This window comes from Talpa europaea (genome assembly GCF_964194135.1).
Source record: "Talpa europaea genome assembly, chromosome: 10".
Taxonomy (NCBI): domain Eukaryota; kingdom Metazoa; phylum Chordata; class Mammalia; order Eulipotyphla; family Talpidae; genus Talpa; species Talpa europaea.
The window spans coordinates 15,885,216-15,902,808 of record NC_140077.1 but is presented as its reverse complement, the minus strand read 5'-3'; the positions used below and the strand labels follow the sequence as shown (position 1 = coordinate 15,902,808).

Below are 17,593 nucleotides of genomic sequence, written 5' to 3'. Positions count from 1 at the left end.
GAGACCAGAGCTCCCTCTCTCTCTACCACGTGAGTTCACAGCAAGAAAGCAGCCCTCTGTTTTCTTGATACACCCTGGCTCACACCAAGAACTGAGTCTGCCAATAAAGTGACCTGGACTTCCTGGCCTCTAGCATGGTGAGATTACTCAGTCTGTGGTATTGTAATAGGAGCACAAGCTGACAAATAACACACCAGACACAGATACACCCTCCACATAGTGATTCACAGATCATTTCTAAAATAAATATGAAACTTAAGAACATTAATTTGTGCCCCATAGGATGTCCAGAAGGCCTAGGAACTAAAAATATTTGAAATCAGGAGTGAGAGGAAGATGTACTTTTAGAATAAATAAGATCTATTTATTTATTTGAATATGTAATATATGATTGTATAATCCTGTTAGTAATAAAAATCACTATCGCTATTAAATTTGTTTCACATATCTATCTCACAAGTGTCATCAAAATATAACAAAACAGTTTCACTAATCTCAATGATCTATTTTGAGTTTTTCAAGTAATTTGTGCCACAACTTTAACATTCTCTGAAAAGGTTTACTACTACAATGTCATGTCTTGCCTTTGGGGATTGTCAACATATACCAATGAGAACATACCTCATGTGTGAGTTCTAGGTGAGAAAAGAGGCCAAAACTCATTTACTAGGTTATACCTTAATGTGCCAAAGAATAAAGTGAGACTTACCAATAGAATCTATTTGGTACAACCCCTTCCTGGATAAGCTGCCACCTTCTCCCAAATTCAGCAGAGCTGTATAACTGGAGAGAAGAAAAATAACTTAGCACCATGACACCATGTTATATGGAACACACAAACTAGCTCATCGTACCAATAACAATAATAGCATTATGTAATGAGCACCCACCATTTGCTAGGCATTTCACATATCATGCCCAACCCTAACATATATTCTGCAAGGCAGACATTATCCTCTTTTTACAGTTGAGGAAACTGAGGTTGAGGAAGATGTAGTGATTGAAAATCACATGTCCACTAAGCACCTGCACGGATTGGGATTTATACTCTGTTCTGCCTGGCGACAAAGTCCCTGCGCCACCAGTCAGAGCATGCACAGGTCTCCGTGTGGAGTACAATGCAGTGCAAACTCCAGACCTGCCTCTCAAAGAGCAGACAGCATGGCCTGAACTTAAAGAAAGTAACAAGAAATGCACGAGGCAGCCAGCGATAAAGGAACACGGAGAAAAGAGACTTGGGAATCAATCAGGGATGTTTTGCAGGTTTGTGCAGATTCAGCTAAAGGTCCAAATGAATGACAACATTCAAATTGACAAAAACAGGACAGGCATCAATCACACAGGGAACAACAAGGGTCAAAGTGGTGACATGTGCAGGGACAGAATCTGAAAAGCCTGATTTATCTAGATAAGTTTAGATGGAAATGTTGAGGGCATCTTGGAAAGGACTTTGAATGACAAGTTAAAGAGCCCAGCATTGATCCTGCAGGCAAGAGGGATCAGTGTTGGTCTTTTTAACAGTAATCAGCAGAACTTCCTTCAGGCTATAATAAAACAGCCCACATGGACCAAGCATTTGTGTTCCCAGTGCTTCTTATGTATTATGCGGTTAATCTACACACCATCCCTGTGCTATATGGTGTTACTAGGGCCATTTTACAGATGGTTGTAAAGCTGGTGAGATTTCAAGTTCATTCTCTACACTCCTCGGCACTCTCCAAGGCAGCTGCATGGACAGGCAGGGTCTACCTTTCATTAGACTCCATTCCCTCCAAAAGTCTTTCTTCTCTTAAGTCCTATTCTTTGCTCGCTTGACACCCTGTCCTCTCCAATGATCTTTACAGCTGAGTGTTCCACATTTCATCTCTATTCCTCCTTGGGACCATGGGGGCTTCCAGAAGTGTCCTCAGAAAGCATCCCAGAAACCCCTACCATTCTGGGCACTCTGATTCCCATGGCAGTAGACTATTGATGTGAAATACATCAATTGAAACATCTCCATTGTACTATGTTCCTGGTCTGTAACCTACTCATGCTGTGATCTTCCATCATCGACTTTGCTGAGTCCCACAGTGAATGGATGATGAGTCCCACTGTACTGAGTGCCATGGCAGCCCAGCCTTATCCTCTCCACCAGCCTCAATACTCAGTGATGGCTGAATGACTCACAGAGGTGACTCACCCAGGATGCAGAAGCAGTGGCATGTCCGAGGAGCAAAGCCCCCCAAATGAGTAGATATCTTTATGACACTGAATACATGGGACCAAAACACACCCTAAGGCTAAAAAAGCTAAAAGATCTGACTACTGGAGTGAGCAGCTCATTTGGGTCCAAACTACACAATAAATGGGTGTCTGACCAAGGAGAATCAGTGGCTTTTTCTTTCACGTCTTAGAATATTTCTCTGCCCCATTGTGCTTGGGGGGGGAAAGGTTTCTGGGTTAAATTACATGCTTGATTCGTTTTAAGAGTGCCGAAGAGAGATGGGGAGAGAGGTCCCCTCAGGAGATAACAGAGGATGGGATAATGCACTCCCTCTTAATAAAGAACACACACAGGCTCAGGACGCACACCCTGTGTCTGTTCCCCAGCATGCCCTGAATGCCCACCATGTCTGCTTCTCCCTCTCCCCTTGCTCTGCTGTTATTTAAACCCAGAGCTGCACTTCCTTCCATGAGCTTAAAGGAAATATAATTCACACCATTGTATGCGCCAATATCTATGTATAAATATATGTTAATATCTATATTTATGCACAGAGATTTATGCAAATGTAACAAGATCAGGGCACTTTGAAATGCAATAATAATACTGTGTGTGAATGATGGACTCACTTGTGTCCTAAAAATCTTCTGTGGACTCTGAGGGCCCCCTTGGCTGCCATCCCTGCTCCCACATGGAATTACAGAGCTCACCTCACCAAGGATTTGTTGGGGGCCAGCATCTGTGTGTTTATCCCCCTTCTACATCTTTTTTAATAGATTCCCCTAGGTTTAGATTCAGAACCTGGGGATCAGTCAGGTCTGTCCCATGACATTCGTTTTTATCCTCTTCAAGGGGATGGCTTTGTTATTTGTGCGCATTTGGGGGCCCTGCAAGCAGTGGGTATACCAAAGGATTCAATAAACCAAATATCTCTGATTCAGCTCAGGAATATCCTTTTCAGTTTCCTCTCTGGAAAGGCATCCTTCCTTTGGGACTGGCTGACCAGCCTTTCATCTCCCTAGTCACACCTGGGCATGTTCCCCTACCCAGCCTTCTCTAATCCTATCCCCTCTGCAACAGAGTAGCAGTAGCAGTCTCCTTCTTAGGCCCAAACTGAGGCTACCTTCTCCATGAACCTCTACACACTAAAATTCCCAGACAAGGCACTTCCAAAGAACTATGGTATGACAGGGCCTCCCTGGTGGCTCAGGGGTTAAAGACAGCATTATAAAGCTGCCAGACACTGTAGCACAAGTTGGATCCTCCAGCCAGCCAAGGAGCTGAACCACATGGTGCAGCAGACCTCTACTGTCTCACCTGCTGCTCCCCTCAGCAGTGTATTTCAGTAAATCTACCTGTTCTGCTCCCCACTCTCTCTGGTGAATCCTCTCATCCCCCACACCTCTGGCCTGTACCCCAGTTCTTGTATGCATAAATAATCTTTAAAAAAATAAAAACTATGGGGCTTCCCTAGTGGCACAAGGGGTTAAGCACCACACTATGAAGCAATCTGCAGCCTCTGCAGCACAAGTTCAATCCCAGGCCAGCCAGGAAGCTGACCCACATGGCGCAGCAGACCTCTCCTGATTCGCCCACTGCTCCCCTCAGCAGTGTATTTCAGTCAGTCTGCCTGTTCTGTTCCCCACTGTTTCTGGTAAATCCTCTCACTCCCCACACCTCTGGCCTGCACCCCAGTTCTTGTACACATAAATTAAAAATTCTTAAAAAAAAAAAAAAGAACTATGATATGACAACAGATGGTACCAAACCACAGGTCACACTTTAGCACTTTCCTAGCAGACTAGTGCAGGGCTTCCTTCTATCATTGTCACTCTAAAATATCTGAAGCCATACCCTGTCTCTTTGATGAGATCAGAGATTTTAGATGTCAGGTATCACATCTTTCTCTATGTACTCTGTGCCTAGCACAGGGTAGGTGATCAAGGAGGAAGAAGTACTTGCTTTGTAACCTGCAAATCCCTTAGTAATGAATCAATTGAGTAAAGTACATTAGCTTCTCAATGGATTGACAAAAAGTAATTTATCAGAGGAGTATGTTTTACTTTCATAGAACCCACAGCTATGGGAAAAGCAAAAACAAAGGAAAACCTATAAATATCAATACCTTTGAAACTCCCAAGGTTTTGCCAGTTGGGTCTTACATATTCACGCCCAGACAAAGCTGCACTATATATGCTGCCTACTACTTCAAACATTGTCTCCCGGAGAAGTTAATTGTCCAGCCTGATGTTATACCAAGTAAAGGAGAAAACAACAATTCACAGCCATTCCAGTGAATGTGCTAATTAAATCTAGGGTCTCTGACAGCAAAATTCTCCCCTACAAAGAAGGGAACAGTATAAAAGTCGTTTGCCTATGATTCTGTCTCCATTACCAGGGGATGGCTTTTTGTGTAGAATAAGTCAATGTCCTCTAATAAAATTCACAGTGTTGGCAGCATCTAAATAAGATGTATTGCCCTCCATGTCTGTCTTCGGCTCCAAGGCTTCTTTGAGTGTCAGATCACAGAATTGAGAACTATCATTACTACCTGTCACATCAGAGAAAGCTGCAGCAGTTGTCTCCAGCAATGAGAGAGAGAGAGAGAGAGAGAGAGAGAGAGAGAGAGAGAGATACTAGCCCTCTGTTACAACCACAGATGCTATTTTTGAAGGGCTTTGGTTTGTGGATAACACTGGTAAAAAAAAAAAATAATTAGGGAACAGCTGAAGGGAAAACTTGAAGGAGTAGAAATTTTAGAGAGGGAATGGGGAAGGATTTGGGTTGACTGAGAAAGCAAGGTGGAAAATCCTTGCTGTCAAAAATCATTCTAAAATATGAGGCCCTTTTTCGCCACCTGGCCGCTGCGCTGCCATCATGGATCAGTCACATGCATGCTCCCGGGAAGGGCCTATCCCAGTTGGCTCTGCCCAATCGCCACAGCGTGCCCACCTTCCTGAAATTGACTTCTGATGACATGAAGGAGCAGATCTACAAACTGGCTAAGGAAGGCCTGACTCCCTCACAGATCAGTGTGATACTGAGAGACTCACATGGCGTTGCACAAGTACATTTTGTGACAGGCATTAAAATCTTGAGAATTCCTAAGTCCAAGGGACTTGCTCCTGATCTTCCTGAGGCTCTGTATCATCTAATTAAGAAAACTGTTGCTGTTCAAAAGCATCTTCGAGGAACAGAAAGGACAAGGATGCTAAATTATGTCTCATTCTGATTGAGAGTCATATTCACTGGCTGGCTCGCTGTAACAAGACCAAGCGGGTCCTCCCTCCCAATTAGAAATATGAGTCACCCACAGCCTCTGCCCTGGTTGCATAAATTTGTGTGTTCAAGCAATAAAAGCGCTGTTTAACTAAAAAAATAAAATAAAATAAAATACCTGAGACCACTTCCCGGCCTAAATAAATATAGCTTAGTAAGCCCAACCCAATGCTCAACTCTGTTCAAGATCTATTAGCAGCCTCAGGGCCTCATTCTTTACTCTATCATTATGCTGGTCTGAAGTTGTCAACACTTCCTCTTCCTGCTTTGCTCCACTCCTGAAGGTTTATAATTTTTACGACATCTCTCACATTGGCTAGTTTTCTTGCCATCTGCCTTTGTCTGCTGTAAGAGGAATGCAGATAAAAATATAGCTAGCTGCAAAGGATGCAACTGCGTAGGTTAGTTTTGCTATGAGTTTTCCTTACTTATTGGATCATCTCTGAAGTCATCCTCAGGAACCTGCAGAGCCCAAGCTGGATGAGGGACATGGACTCCAAGAAACAATAAAGTCAGCATCACCAGGGACATTGGGGGCTGGGAGAGATTCATGACTTTGCCCAAGATTCCTAACCTACAGATGGATGAGAGAGGGAGGGTAGGTGACCTGCTGATTCCAACTTCTAATTTCCATCATCCCATTCACATTTTGGTGTAATCCTCAGAAGATCAGCATCTTTCCTTGAAGGAAAATTCAACCTCCTTGTGTTGATGCAAAGCTTGCCATCATCACCCTCCCTGGCAAGTCTTCTCAAAATTCCTAAATCGGATCAAGATTGTTAGACAGTTACACAATATAAATTCTCTTTTGCAGCTAAGAACTCTATGCAAGGATACAATTCCACAGAAAGTAGGAATGATAACAGGTTTGAAGTTTTTAGGAGATGGGACAGGATGCTGTTTACCACAAAGATCCCATGGCAATGGCCCAGTCAGGAAGCGGGTCCCTGTATCCCCCACATGGCATCCTTGAGAGGGTTCCCGTCGGTGGAGCTCTTCCTGCTGTTGGCTCTTTTCAAGGCTGTCTGCTCACTGCTCTTTCCTTCTTTGCCTTTAACATTTTAGAGGCAGGAAGCCTGCAAATTGCACTTCTTGAAAAGGCTGACAGAAAATCCTGCCAGTTCTATTTTATCTGCCTCATCCTAATACTGCCCTGGGGAAGGTCTGGGTACAAAGCTCTCATCTACCTTGTGATTCTCTAGTTCTTGCTGCTGTTACTGCATTCTTTTTAGCAAGGAAGAGATGGTACCTTGAGGACTTCAAATAAATTTCTAATGCCAGGCCTCAGGCATTGCAAATATCAAGTTTTTTTTTTTTTTTTCTCCATTGGCTTCAACAGGAAGAAGGAGACTCAGATCAGTCCAGAGAAACCCACGTCCTTCCCAAGTGTGTGCCGCTGCTCTGCTCCTGCAGTCCTGCAAGGGAACAGAACTCACTCTGGGGGATGGAAGTGGAAGCCACATTCCACAGTACCTAAAATAATACTTTGCTAAGTGGTGATATGGGGCTTTATCTTGACTGGCTGCTACTGGATGGATAGTGAGAGAATCCCCATGACCATCCCACGACAGCATTTCCCCTCCTGCCACTGGAGGTTGTCACATGTCATATGCACCCAAGCCTGGAAGCATTTAGGAAAGTTATAAGATGAAATATTGGTCAACAGATGTAGGTTCCTCAAGGGAAAGCCAGAGTGAGTTTTGGTCCCTTCCAGTTCCGGTCTACAGAAGCAGAGCATCACACTTGGAAAGAACATGGGTTTCTCTGCATTGAGTCTTTTTCTTCCTGTTGAGGCCAGTGGAGAAAGGAGTTTGATACTTGCAATGGCTCAGGCCTGGCATCAGGGCATCACTGACAACACACAGTAATGTCTAAGATTTTGTTCATAGTGCTGTAGTGACTTTATAGGAGAGGCAAACTTGGAGAATCTGCAAAGGTAAGGAGTATGCTTAAATTTTCTTAATAGAAAGATATGGAGAAAGGTGTTCCAGGGTGAAAGGGTCAGTCTGAGCAAATAAACAAGGAAGCAGAACACAGAGTGGTGCTTTTGATTTTTTTTTTTTTTATAAGAGACCTAGTTTGGCTAAGATGAATAAACAAAAGAGAAGTGAGAGCAGAGTCTACAAAGAATGGCTGGGAGCAGGCTGCATAGATACCATCTTTCCAAAACTTATGAGGAGCTGATGCTGGGCCCAACGGTCAGCAAGGTGAAAAGACCAATCACGTCCATAGGAGTGTTCAGCCTTTGCTGATGAAGAGCGAGCAGGAATGGTGACATGTCATTGGCCCCATCAATCCCTCCCCATGCTGTATTTATCAAAATATGTCACTGGCCATTCCCCAGCTGTCAATGAAGTCTGTCACATGTCCCATTTTGGTGCTCTGAGGAAGACTTGGTGGATTAGACACATGAATTGAGGTTGTTTGGGCAGCAAGGGTCAATAGTGGATAGTGACCGTGGGCCAGTTCCATAGGCACCCAGAGCAGTAGGCATATTGGGAAGATATAAGATGGAATAATGGTTTAAAAGATTCCCTAATACAGATGGAGAAATAAATACAAATCAAATAAAATGAGAAGCTAATAAGGATCTTGATCACAAATCCTTCCATAGCAAGATGCTGGTGTGACATAAGAGTAACCTTCCAGGGGCCTCCCCAGTGGCGCAGTGGTTGAGCGCTGGGTTGTGAAGCTGCCCGCAGCCTCTACAGCACCGGATCGATCCCTGGCTGCTCCCCGGCCACCGAAGGAGGGTCCCACATGGCGCGCAGACCTCTCCTGCCGCCCGCTGCTCCCCTCAGCAGTGTACTTCGGTGCTTCTGTCTGCTCTGCTCCCTGCTCTGGTTCTGGTGAATTCTCTCACCCTCCTGTGCTTCTGACTGTACCCAATGCTTGTATAAATAAATAAATAAACAAACAAACAAATAAATAAATAAAATCTTAAGAATAAATAAATAAATCTTAAAAATAAATAAATAATAAATTAAAAAAAAGAGTAACCTTCCATTACCATAAAATCGCGCCATTATTGAAATGCACAGATGATGAAACTCAGTAGTTTTGAGAGACAAAAATAAGTAGAAGGAGGAAAGAAGTGGAATTGTGTCCCCATTAGTAGTATGAGGGTGCAAAGAAGTAGAGAGGGGTCAGTTAGAAGGTGACTAGCTGGAAAGAGATGAGGGATGTTCGTCAGCTCCCAAGGATGAGATGAGGAAGGAAAGAAGCAATATTTTAATAAAAGAAATAAACAAAAGAACATTGAAAGAAGGTAAAACATCTGACCAGATATGGAGTACAAGGCAGGTTCACTTCTGAAATACCCTGATATTTTGCCTGGCCTGGGGGTGACTTTACATGGAAGCCCCTGGGACCAGAGCTGATCAGGGCTAGGGAGACAGATGTGCAGGTGCCACTATGCTAGTGTGTCTCAAAGTGTTACACACATCTCAGGAGTGCCTGAGTGCCTGGGAGCCAGCAAGGAGTGGATCACTCACGCTCAAAGGTCCCTCCCTCTCCTGTGAGATCTTCAGACGATAGTCCTCCCTCCACTGTAAAACTCAGTTTTGTGGGAAAAGCAGTGTCTAGCAGAGGGAATGGGTTTCATGGTGGGTTGGACAGGAAGGAGATAGTCTAGTAAAAATAGGAAAGAAAGGCAATTAGAAACAACCAAAAATAATTACAGTGCCTTCCAGGGAGGCAAGTGTGTTGATGCAATAAGCACTGAGCATGCAAACAGCCTAGGGATTAGGTGCCTGCACATCTGTTCCCCTTCCCTAGGGAAGACACTTTCCTTTACCAGTCACTCCATAGGTTACCTTGGAGAATTTTCATAACCTTTTGGAGCCTCAGAGACCCAAAATGCTAAGTAGGTGCAAAGATTCATCTAATGTTTGGTACAAAAATAACATGGAGTAATCGTTGTGATGGCCTAGAAAGTGCTTGTTAGATTAAATGGCCCATGCTTCTCTCTCTCTCTCTCTTCCTCAGCTGCAGATCATTGCCTTCAGCCTTTGCTGTCCACAGATCCTGAGAAAACAGAGATGCAGATGGCACTGCTTTTTTCTTCCAAATTTTCAGGAAGGAAGCAGCCTAGACACTACTCCAGTGCCCCAATCTGAGATGGAGCCCTGCTTAGCCTGGCCTTTCCAGAAGCAGCTGAGGCTGTGGCTTGCATCCTGAGTTTTGTTCAGGGATATTTTCTCAGTCCGCCTGTAGTTAGATTAGAGAGACACTGATTGGAATTGAACAAATCGGGAGAGTGAGAGTCTTGGGGATCTATATTTATGCCTTTCCATTTGATATTTTATAGCGAGGACATGGCTCTGTAGAAGAGCTTGGTCATTTTAGCAGGGTAAGCAGCATATGGTTTCTCTTCCTCCGCCAGTTATGAGATTCTAGCTGGGCCTCTGGCTTTCTTGGAGCACCGAATATGCCATGTGTAAGTTCTATTTACAATACCCTGTTATACTGAAAGTAGGAGTCTGAACAATGTATTATTTTTAATGTCTTCTTCAATATGAACTATAGAGTCAAAAATTCACAAAATGTCTATTCACAAGGCTAAGACTTTCTCCTCCCAAAACCACTTGCCCCCGATGTTAACATCCTTGATTGCAACCACTTTTAACAGGGAAAATTGTAGGAAAATATTAGTATTACAGGGTTTTCTAAGAATCCACACTTAGCAAAAGGTATTTGCTGGTTATTCATCACTTGAGAGAGATTCATCTTCTATCACTGATGGAGGACAAGAATAGAAAGACTGGAAAGGAGGTGCCCCAAGACCAGAACTTGACTCACAAGGAGGCGGGGGTAGAAGGGAATAACATGACTATTAACCCAGCTGTAGAGGTTGTGACCCTTAGGCACCAGTGCCTTATCACAAGGCATGAGACCCAAGCAAGATCAGACTACAATAGGGAATGGAACACAGACCTGAAGGTAAAGATAATAAAGATCGGGCCCATCCTGGAATCTCTACTCCCCATCCTGGTATCTCCAGTCGCTTTTGGATTCTGCATGGTTATCCAAAATCAGCAACAAACTGAAGGCTCACAAGGAGTGACCCCTCCTGAAGAGAAAAGGACTGTATCAGTACAGTCTCTGCACAGGCTCGGGGCAGCACTCCGTCTGCCCACCTGTGACTATGCAGATGCCTCTTCTCACCAACTCTCCCTCTGCAGGGCAGCAGTTTTCTAGCTGCCCATGATCTGTTCATGCCGGGACTTCTCTTCACTGACCTCCCTCAGCAGAGGCAGCTCTCCTCAAGGCCACCTACCTGTGACCATATAGGCCTCTCTAAGCAAACCTGTCCCTGTCCCTAATAAACCTGTTCTTCAAACATAACACCTCTGTCTCGTGGAGAAACTCGCCTGGGGAACTCACCGTGTGTCGCTGAAACAGGCGCTCTGGTAACAACTTTCCCACAGTGAACCCAAGGACCCTGCAACTCCAAAAAACCCATCATTATGAAGTCAAACGTCCTTCAAACTTTTCCAGGCTGGTGCTTGGATTGAGGTGGCATCTTAATCCATTCAGATAAGTGTTGTTGGCATAGAGCGCATCAAAAAAGTTGGCTAGACAGCTGCACAAGTAAAAATACAACTTTTTTCCAAAGCTGAAATAGCTACCAAAAAGCATAATTGTGCCTGCCCGAACCCTAATCCCAATCGATCATTTTAAAATGTCCATTTCTCCTTCTTGCTGTGCCTGTCATTCAGATGATTATGAAGAGGCAGGTCAAACTGTTCCAGGTAGCAAGTGAAAAATGATACAACCTGGTTAAGCAAGGTATCTGAGGTGAATGCAGGCCTTCCTTGTTTGCATATGATGGCATTTCAGCTTGAGAATTTGTTTTACAAACAAGCATTGGGGTTGACATTTAGCAAGTTCCCTGGTTTCCACTCTAATTGCCAGTTTTGTACTTGCGTACTTAAATTATTTACATATTCATGAGATTAGAAATCAGCTCTGACATTGGGAAATTTCAAGCACATGGAAGCCCTGCCAAACCAGCATGGTATATAATGCTTAACATATTTCTTGTAAAGAACTGAGTGCCTTTTTACTTAATGCAGTGCCTTGGGGAGACGTGATGACATTAGGTAGGTAGCACTTTCCTAAGTGTTTGTGCTGTGTACAGAGATTATTTGAATAGCCCCACGGGGTTGAATTTAAAGGATTGGTATGTCTTTTATTTTAATCTTGAGCTTCTGATATTAAGGGGCTGCTGTCTTTTCAAAAACAAATAGAGTTACTGTGAAGATAAATACTTCAACAGTTAATGGTCTATTGTTATAATCAGTAACATTTTCTGAGTAGCATACCTTGGTTCTTCCTGGCTCCTTTCTTTCTGGTCCCATGGTACCTGCTAGTAACTGACTAGGAATGCATCAACACTGACTAAAGTGCCTGTAACTTCAGGTAGTAAGAAGGCAGTGGACTGCTGTTATAGGGGCTTATGTTCCCACGCAGCCACACACCACATCAATTTTCTCTCAGGTCTTTGACTAACACATCGGCAAGAATCTGGTTCAGGTGGGCCTCCCTGGTGGTGCAGGTGGTTGAGCGCCGCACCGTGAAGCTGTCTACAGCCTCTGAAGCGCATGTTCGATCCAGCCAGCTGGTGAGAATTCCACATGGCGCAGCAGATGTCTCCTGTCTCGCCCGCTGCTCCACTCAGCAGTGTATTTCATCAGTCTGCCTGTTCTGTTCCCTGCTCTGTCTCTGGTGAATTCTCTCGCCCTCCCACACATCTGGCCTGTACCCCAGTTCTTAAATAAAAATAAATAAATCTTTAAAGAATCTGTTCAGGGCTGACTTGTGCCAGGCTCTGTGTTCAGTGACTTACAGACATTATCTCAGCATCCTCAAACAGTCCTATGAGACAGGTGCTGCTATGATTAAGTTCACTTTCCAATTGGGGAAACTATCAAGTTAAATAACCAGCTGAAAGTCACATCCCCATTTGGGGGGCCTGACAGAGCAGAGTGCTGCTGTTCCTACCTAGCCTGCTCTTCTGTGTACCAGTGGTGAGAAACCAGTACAACTGAGTCTTCACAAAGTCTGACATCTATTTCCTTACCAAGGAGTTATTACTTCCCAGGGAAAGACAACATTTAAAGCAGCAATGATAAGTTACACCCTTCTATTTGGGCCCAGTCTGGGAAAGAAAAATAATGATATAATGGGGAAGATTTTTTTTAAGAATGATATAAAACTGCCTAAAGTTGTAGAACCAGGAGAGAGAAAGGTGGAGGGAAACTAAAAGTAGCTTTTTTTTTTCTCTTTTAAAAAATTTTCATGCAGGGTGTCCCTGGTGGCACAGGAGTTAAAGTCTCAGCACTATCAAGCTATCGACAACCACTGTGGCATAAATTCAATCCCTACCCACATGGTGCAGTCGACCTCTCTTGTCTCATCTGCTGCTCCCTTCAGCAGTGCATTTCAGTAGATCCGACTGTTCTGTTCCCCACTCTGTCTCTGGTGAATCCTCTCACCTCCCCACCCCGTACGTCTGGCTTACACTCCAGTTCTTGTATGCATAAATAAAAATAAATCTATAAAATATTTCATGCAAGTTATTAAAATTCTATTGTATGTTATCACATAGATGGTATAATTTTCCATTTTTATCAATATCTGATTTTAATTCAAACTCATCCATCATTTATTCAGAGAATGTCAAGTGTTAATATTTAGGATTTCAATTATTTCTGAAAAAAGCCTCCATTATCAAAATGTGTGTTCCTCATTTAAAGTTATGTTTCCATTTGCTTGTATCTTATACACAAATGCCAAAATATTGAAGGTGAGGCCAACAGGCAAGCCTTAGGTTTCTTATTTCCTCCATAAACTGTGATTACTTGGAGTACAGAGACCAGACACCAAGCATGGCCCTGCGTGGTATTACCTGGACTGCAGACTCACAGAGCTGCAGCATAAATGAGACAATATAAACATCCTGCTATTCTAGAACTGTCACAAAAAGAAGGCTGACACACCAGACTGTCCTGCAGGTTTTGTCTTCTCTCCACAGAATTGATCACTCATTTAGATTTTTTTTTTTAACCATAAACAAATTTAACTTCTGAGATAAAACTGACAGAGAGTTCCATGGAGAGAAGAATAACACAGATGGGAAAAATAAAAAAAACAAAGAAAAAAATGACTTGGGACCTAATACAAGGTAGCAGATGAAGTTTAGTTTCAATTTGCCCTGCACTGACTTTCTATTTTGTTTCTGAGTTAATTGCAAACACTTAAAAATAAGAAAATGTCACATTTTAAAGAAAGCCGGTTAGCTTCTCTAGAAAAGAACCTGGAGGTCCAGTGACACTGAATGAGTCAGCCACCGTGGCAGGAATAGTGGGCTGGATATAAGCCTCCAGAATGGACACATGCTCTCCAGTGTCCTGCAACTCAGACCTGCCCGCTCTGTTCAGTCAAATTTCATGTTTGTCTGTGTAAGAAGTGAGTTCATGGTCTGGGTGGACTTGGTCATCCACGGTGGTGGGGGAGGAAGCATAATGCACAGGGACGGATGTCAAGTGGCCCTACCTGTGCCCAGTCAGGGCAGCAGACCTTTGCAGAGCTACCTGGCAAGGAGGACTTGGCAGCCTACATGGGTGGCAAAAGGACCTCCCCTCCCCAGGCGCTCAGTAGCTTCAGTCCTGGATATGTTCATGTCTGTTTCACAGCACTGCAGAATCTCACTTTCACAAACATCGCCTCCAGGGCAACCCTTCACAGAGAGGCCAAGAGCCTGGTGCCCCAGGAAGGTTGGAAAAGCTGAGGTAGCTGCATGCTCTTATATTTTTCTCCTGCTTTTTCTTCCAGCCACATCTGCGTTTTGTTTTCTCTCATTTCAAATGTTTCCCAACACATCATGTTTAGTGAGGTGTTTAAGACAGACTGAGAGATGCTGTTGGAGGCAATGTTTTATAGCACAGTTTGTACACTAGTTTATTGCCAAATTAAAATAAAGATGTAATCTGGCAGACTGAGCCTGCTGCTAAGTCTTCCTTGGGTGGTTTCCTGTATCGAAGCAAGAAAGTGGGGAGAAACTAGCAAGGGAATGAAACACTCTCTCTGATCTCCTACCTGCTCACGTTCCAAATGCATAGAAACAAAAGAATGAGCAGAATACTGGGCTAGTCTACTGCTTAATTACAGGAATATAAAATAAATAATGGAAACCAAGACATGGCGCTCCTACAATAAATGTATGGTATTCTTTACAGCATCCGTGGTGATTCACTGTTGTTTTGTAAAAAATCTAAGAGGTGTGACTTTATGTGACTATATCCTCCTGCCTATCTGACATGAAATTTTCATAGTGTCTGTAATGCTTTATTTTCCTAGAAATTTCTGGGGTTTCCAAAGGCATATTCTCATACAGATCCTTCAAGAGCCAGGGTTTCAGTTCCCATGTTTATAGTGGATATATACTCTGACAGGGCTTCCTAAATAGTGAGACTATTTCTTTTAGAACATCAAAGAGAAAAAGGCTCCACACCTTTCCCCTTTGTTTGTTCCAGTGTAGTCTGGACAGCCACAAGCCCATTCAAGAAAGCTTTTACCTCTTGGCAACCAATAGATAGATTTCTCGCTCTAAGAAAACAAGACCAAAACATCAAAACATCCTGATTTTATAAAACTTCTGAGGGCATCCAGCCATATACATTTCTCTCTGATTAAAGCTTTTCTAAAATTATTTAAAATCTGGCTTCTTATGGAAACCTATAGACAGTAAAACTCCATCTTGGGCCAGAAAAGACAATCTGCTCAACAAAGCTCTTTTAAGTCTCTAAAACCTGACATCAAAATACTCTGCTGGGTGACCAGGCAGTCAAGATGAAATGCAGCCAGAGCAGAACACTGTAGCCAATATGGGCTCAAACCTGGCAGCCAGAGATCAGACTCTGTCCTCAGGGCCCTAAGAGTTTCACTCACTAAAGGAGAGAAAAGCAATAGCAGGGACATTTGCACAAATAAAAGGGGATCTATGTTCCAAAGAGGGAAAAGACAAAGGAGACTGCAGATAAGAAAGTGAGGAGAGAGGAGTGCCCTACACAGGTGAGTTCTAAAGGAGTTGCACCCACAACAATAGACAGGACATCTTGCCTCAGGTCTGCTCGCCCTAGGTAGGGGAAGAACAGTATCCAACAAAGTGAATACTAGAACTGAGGCTAAGATCTTTACTGGGAGTTTTGCAGCAGCAGCAATAGCAGTTGTGACAGAAAAATTGATGAGCAATACTTATATGAAAGAATAAATGTTCTCTTTTCCTGCACAAATACAGTCATTGGCTTGCCAACACCAGCATGGGGCCCTCCTTAGGGCTCAACACTTATCATCAGTGTTAAAAGTGCCATGATTCATGGGCAATTGCCAGTTATTATTTCCATATCACTGACCCACCTGAGTGGCCACAGACCCTCTCAACTTGACTTCCAGCCAACACCATCAGCTAATGGTTCAGCTGCAGCCCACTCTCCTCTTGGCTAATGTTACACTCTTCATTCTGTGAGTCATGCCCCAGTATGGAGTTCTGCTCCAAGCCCTACTTTTATTAGAGGGTCATTCCCTTTTTTTTTTTCTCCCAAGGATATTTCTCCGTCATTCTCTCCTAGAAAAAACAGAGGTGAAGAAAAACGCTGGCTTCTATCCACCTGCTGATCTCAAATTATCACCCTCAAGAACAAGAACTCTTAAAAATTTTCATGTAATGCTTTCTATTAGTCACTAGACGTTGACATAAGAGTCATAGATTATTTTTAGACCTTTATGGAAATTTATTAATGTCTCAAATTTTCAGTGCCTTAGTTTATAAAGAGAAGACTGTTAAGGCTTCTTCCAGCTAAAAAATGATAGAATTCATGTGGTATGTGGTTACAAAAAATGCTTTTGAACCTCAACTGGTCTTCCTGCTTTTGACCTCATTCTACAGTTCTTCCCTTTATTTATACCAGAAGAATAATTATAATCTATAGTTCTAAAAACCTCATTCCATTGGCCAAAGGTTTCAAAATGCTCCTAATAAAAAAATAAAGAAAAAAATATTTTGCCAAACTGATTAACAGTTAAAACAGTCAAAAAGAATCAAGATTAGGTTCCAAAAGCATACAGAAATATAATTACCTTTCCCAAATTTCACTGTCTGCCAAACAGACAAATTCACAATCTTAGAAACATTGTTTTTACTAACTTTATTTTCATATCATCTCTCTTATGTAAAATGAGCCATCACTACCCTACCCCACCCAAAATACGACATATTCATGAAAGGCCAGGTGAAATCACTTCATAACATCTCCACCTCCTGATCATGGAGCTGCCTGTCTCCCATAACCTATACAGCTGTTTTGATGGGGTATCTAGTATGTGTAGCTAAGGACACTGCCTTTTTGGTCTTACAGACTAATTTGGCGAACTCATGTGCCTTCATCTTCTCTTCCCAGATGAGTTGAAAGCACCTTAAAAGTCATTTAATATCAACATTACATCCTGCAGAGTACCTAAAACAAACTGGCGTGTAGTATTTGTTTTATTTTTCCAATCTCATTGGAAGTGCACCTTCAATTATAATTATCCCTACAAACACATGTTAAGACAAAGGAAATCAACACCAAGTACTGTTGACTACATGTGACCAAGTTGGGACCACTGCCTGCCCATCCTAACTCCTTCAAAGTTATCCACTTGCCATGTGATCCCGGGAGACAATGTTTGAAGTGCTGGGTCATGAAGGGTTACATTTTTGGGCATCTCCTCCAGCACAACTGCAAGCATGCATAGTTTTCACTTAGCCAGGTAAATCTGGCCCTTCCTGTGCCTTGAGCATCAGGAGGAAAATTAACCAACTGCCAAAAAAAAAAAAAAAAAGCAATAACCCAGTGGATTATATGACTGGTATTCTGTCCCAAGCTGTTCAGTCCTCCCCTTTGATAACTGCACCATCCTGGACCAGATGTGCTGTGGCTGGACTCCAGGAATGAAATTGTACATTCTCTGAAAGGGTAGCCAGGCTGTTCTAGAAGGAAAAAATACTAATTGTTAATCTTTTCTATTTTTAGGCTTAATGTGCATTTTATTTGGCAGTAAGGG

At 42.9% G+C, this 17,593-nt stretch overlaps 1 protein-coding gene and 1 pseudogene across 5 annotated transcripts in view; one reads left to right on the top strand and one right to left on the bottom strand.

The window, feature by feature from the left end:
* Positions 1 to 17,593, bottom strand: part of SORCS1 (sortilin related VPS10 domain containing receptor 1) — a gene marked incomplete at both ends in the record, with an annotated part of 470,229 nt that overhangs the window by 146,326 nt on the left and 306,310 nt on the right. For all 4 annotated transcript variants that reach the window (XM_084244881.1, XM_084244882.1, XM_084244884.1 and 1 more), the window contains one exon: positions 710 to 783. In XM_084244881.1, coding sequence (XP_084101007.1) covers positions 710 to 783 — 74 coding nt within the window. The remainder of the gene's footprint in view (positions 1 to 709; positions 784 to 17,593) is intronic.
* Positions 4,965 to 5,542, top strand: LOC311178408 (small ribosomal subunit protein uS15-like; annotated as a pseudogene). Its single transcript has one exon. The product of its transcript is annotated as a small ribosomal subunit protein uS15-like (transcript).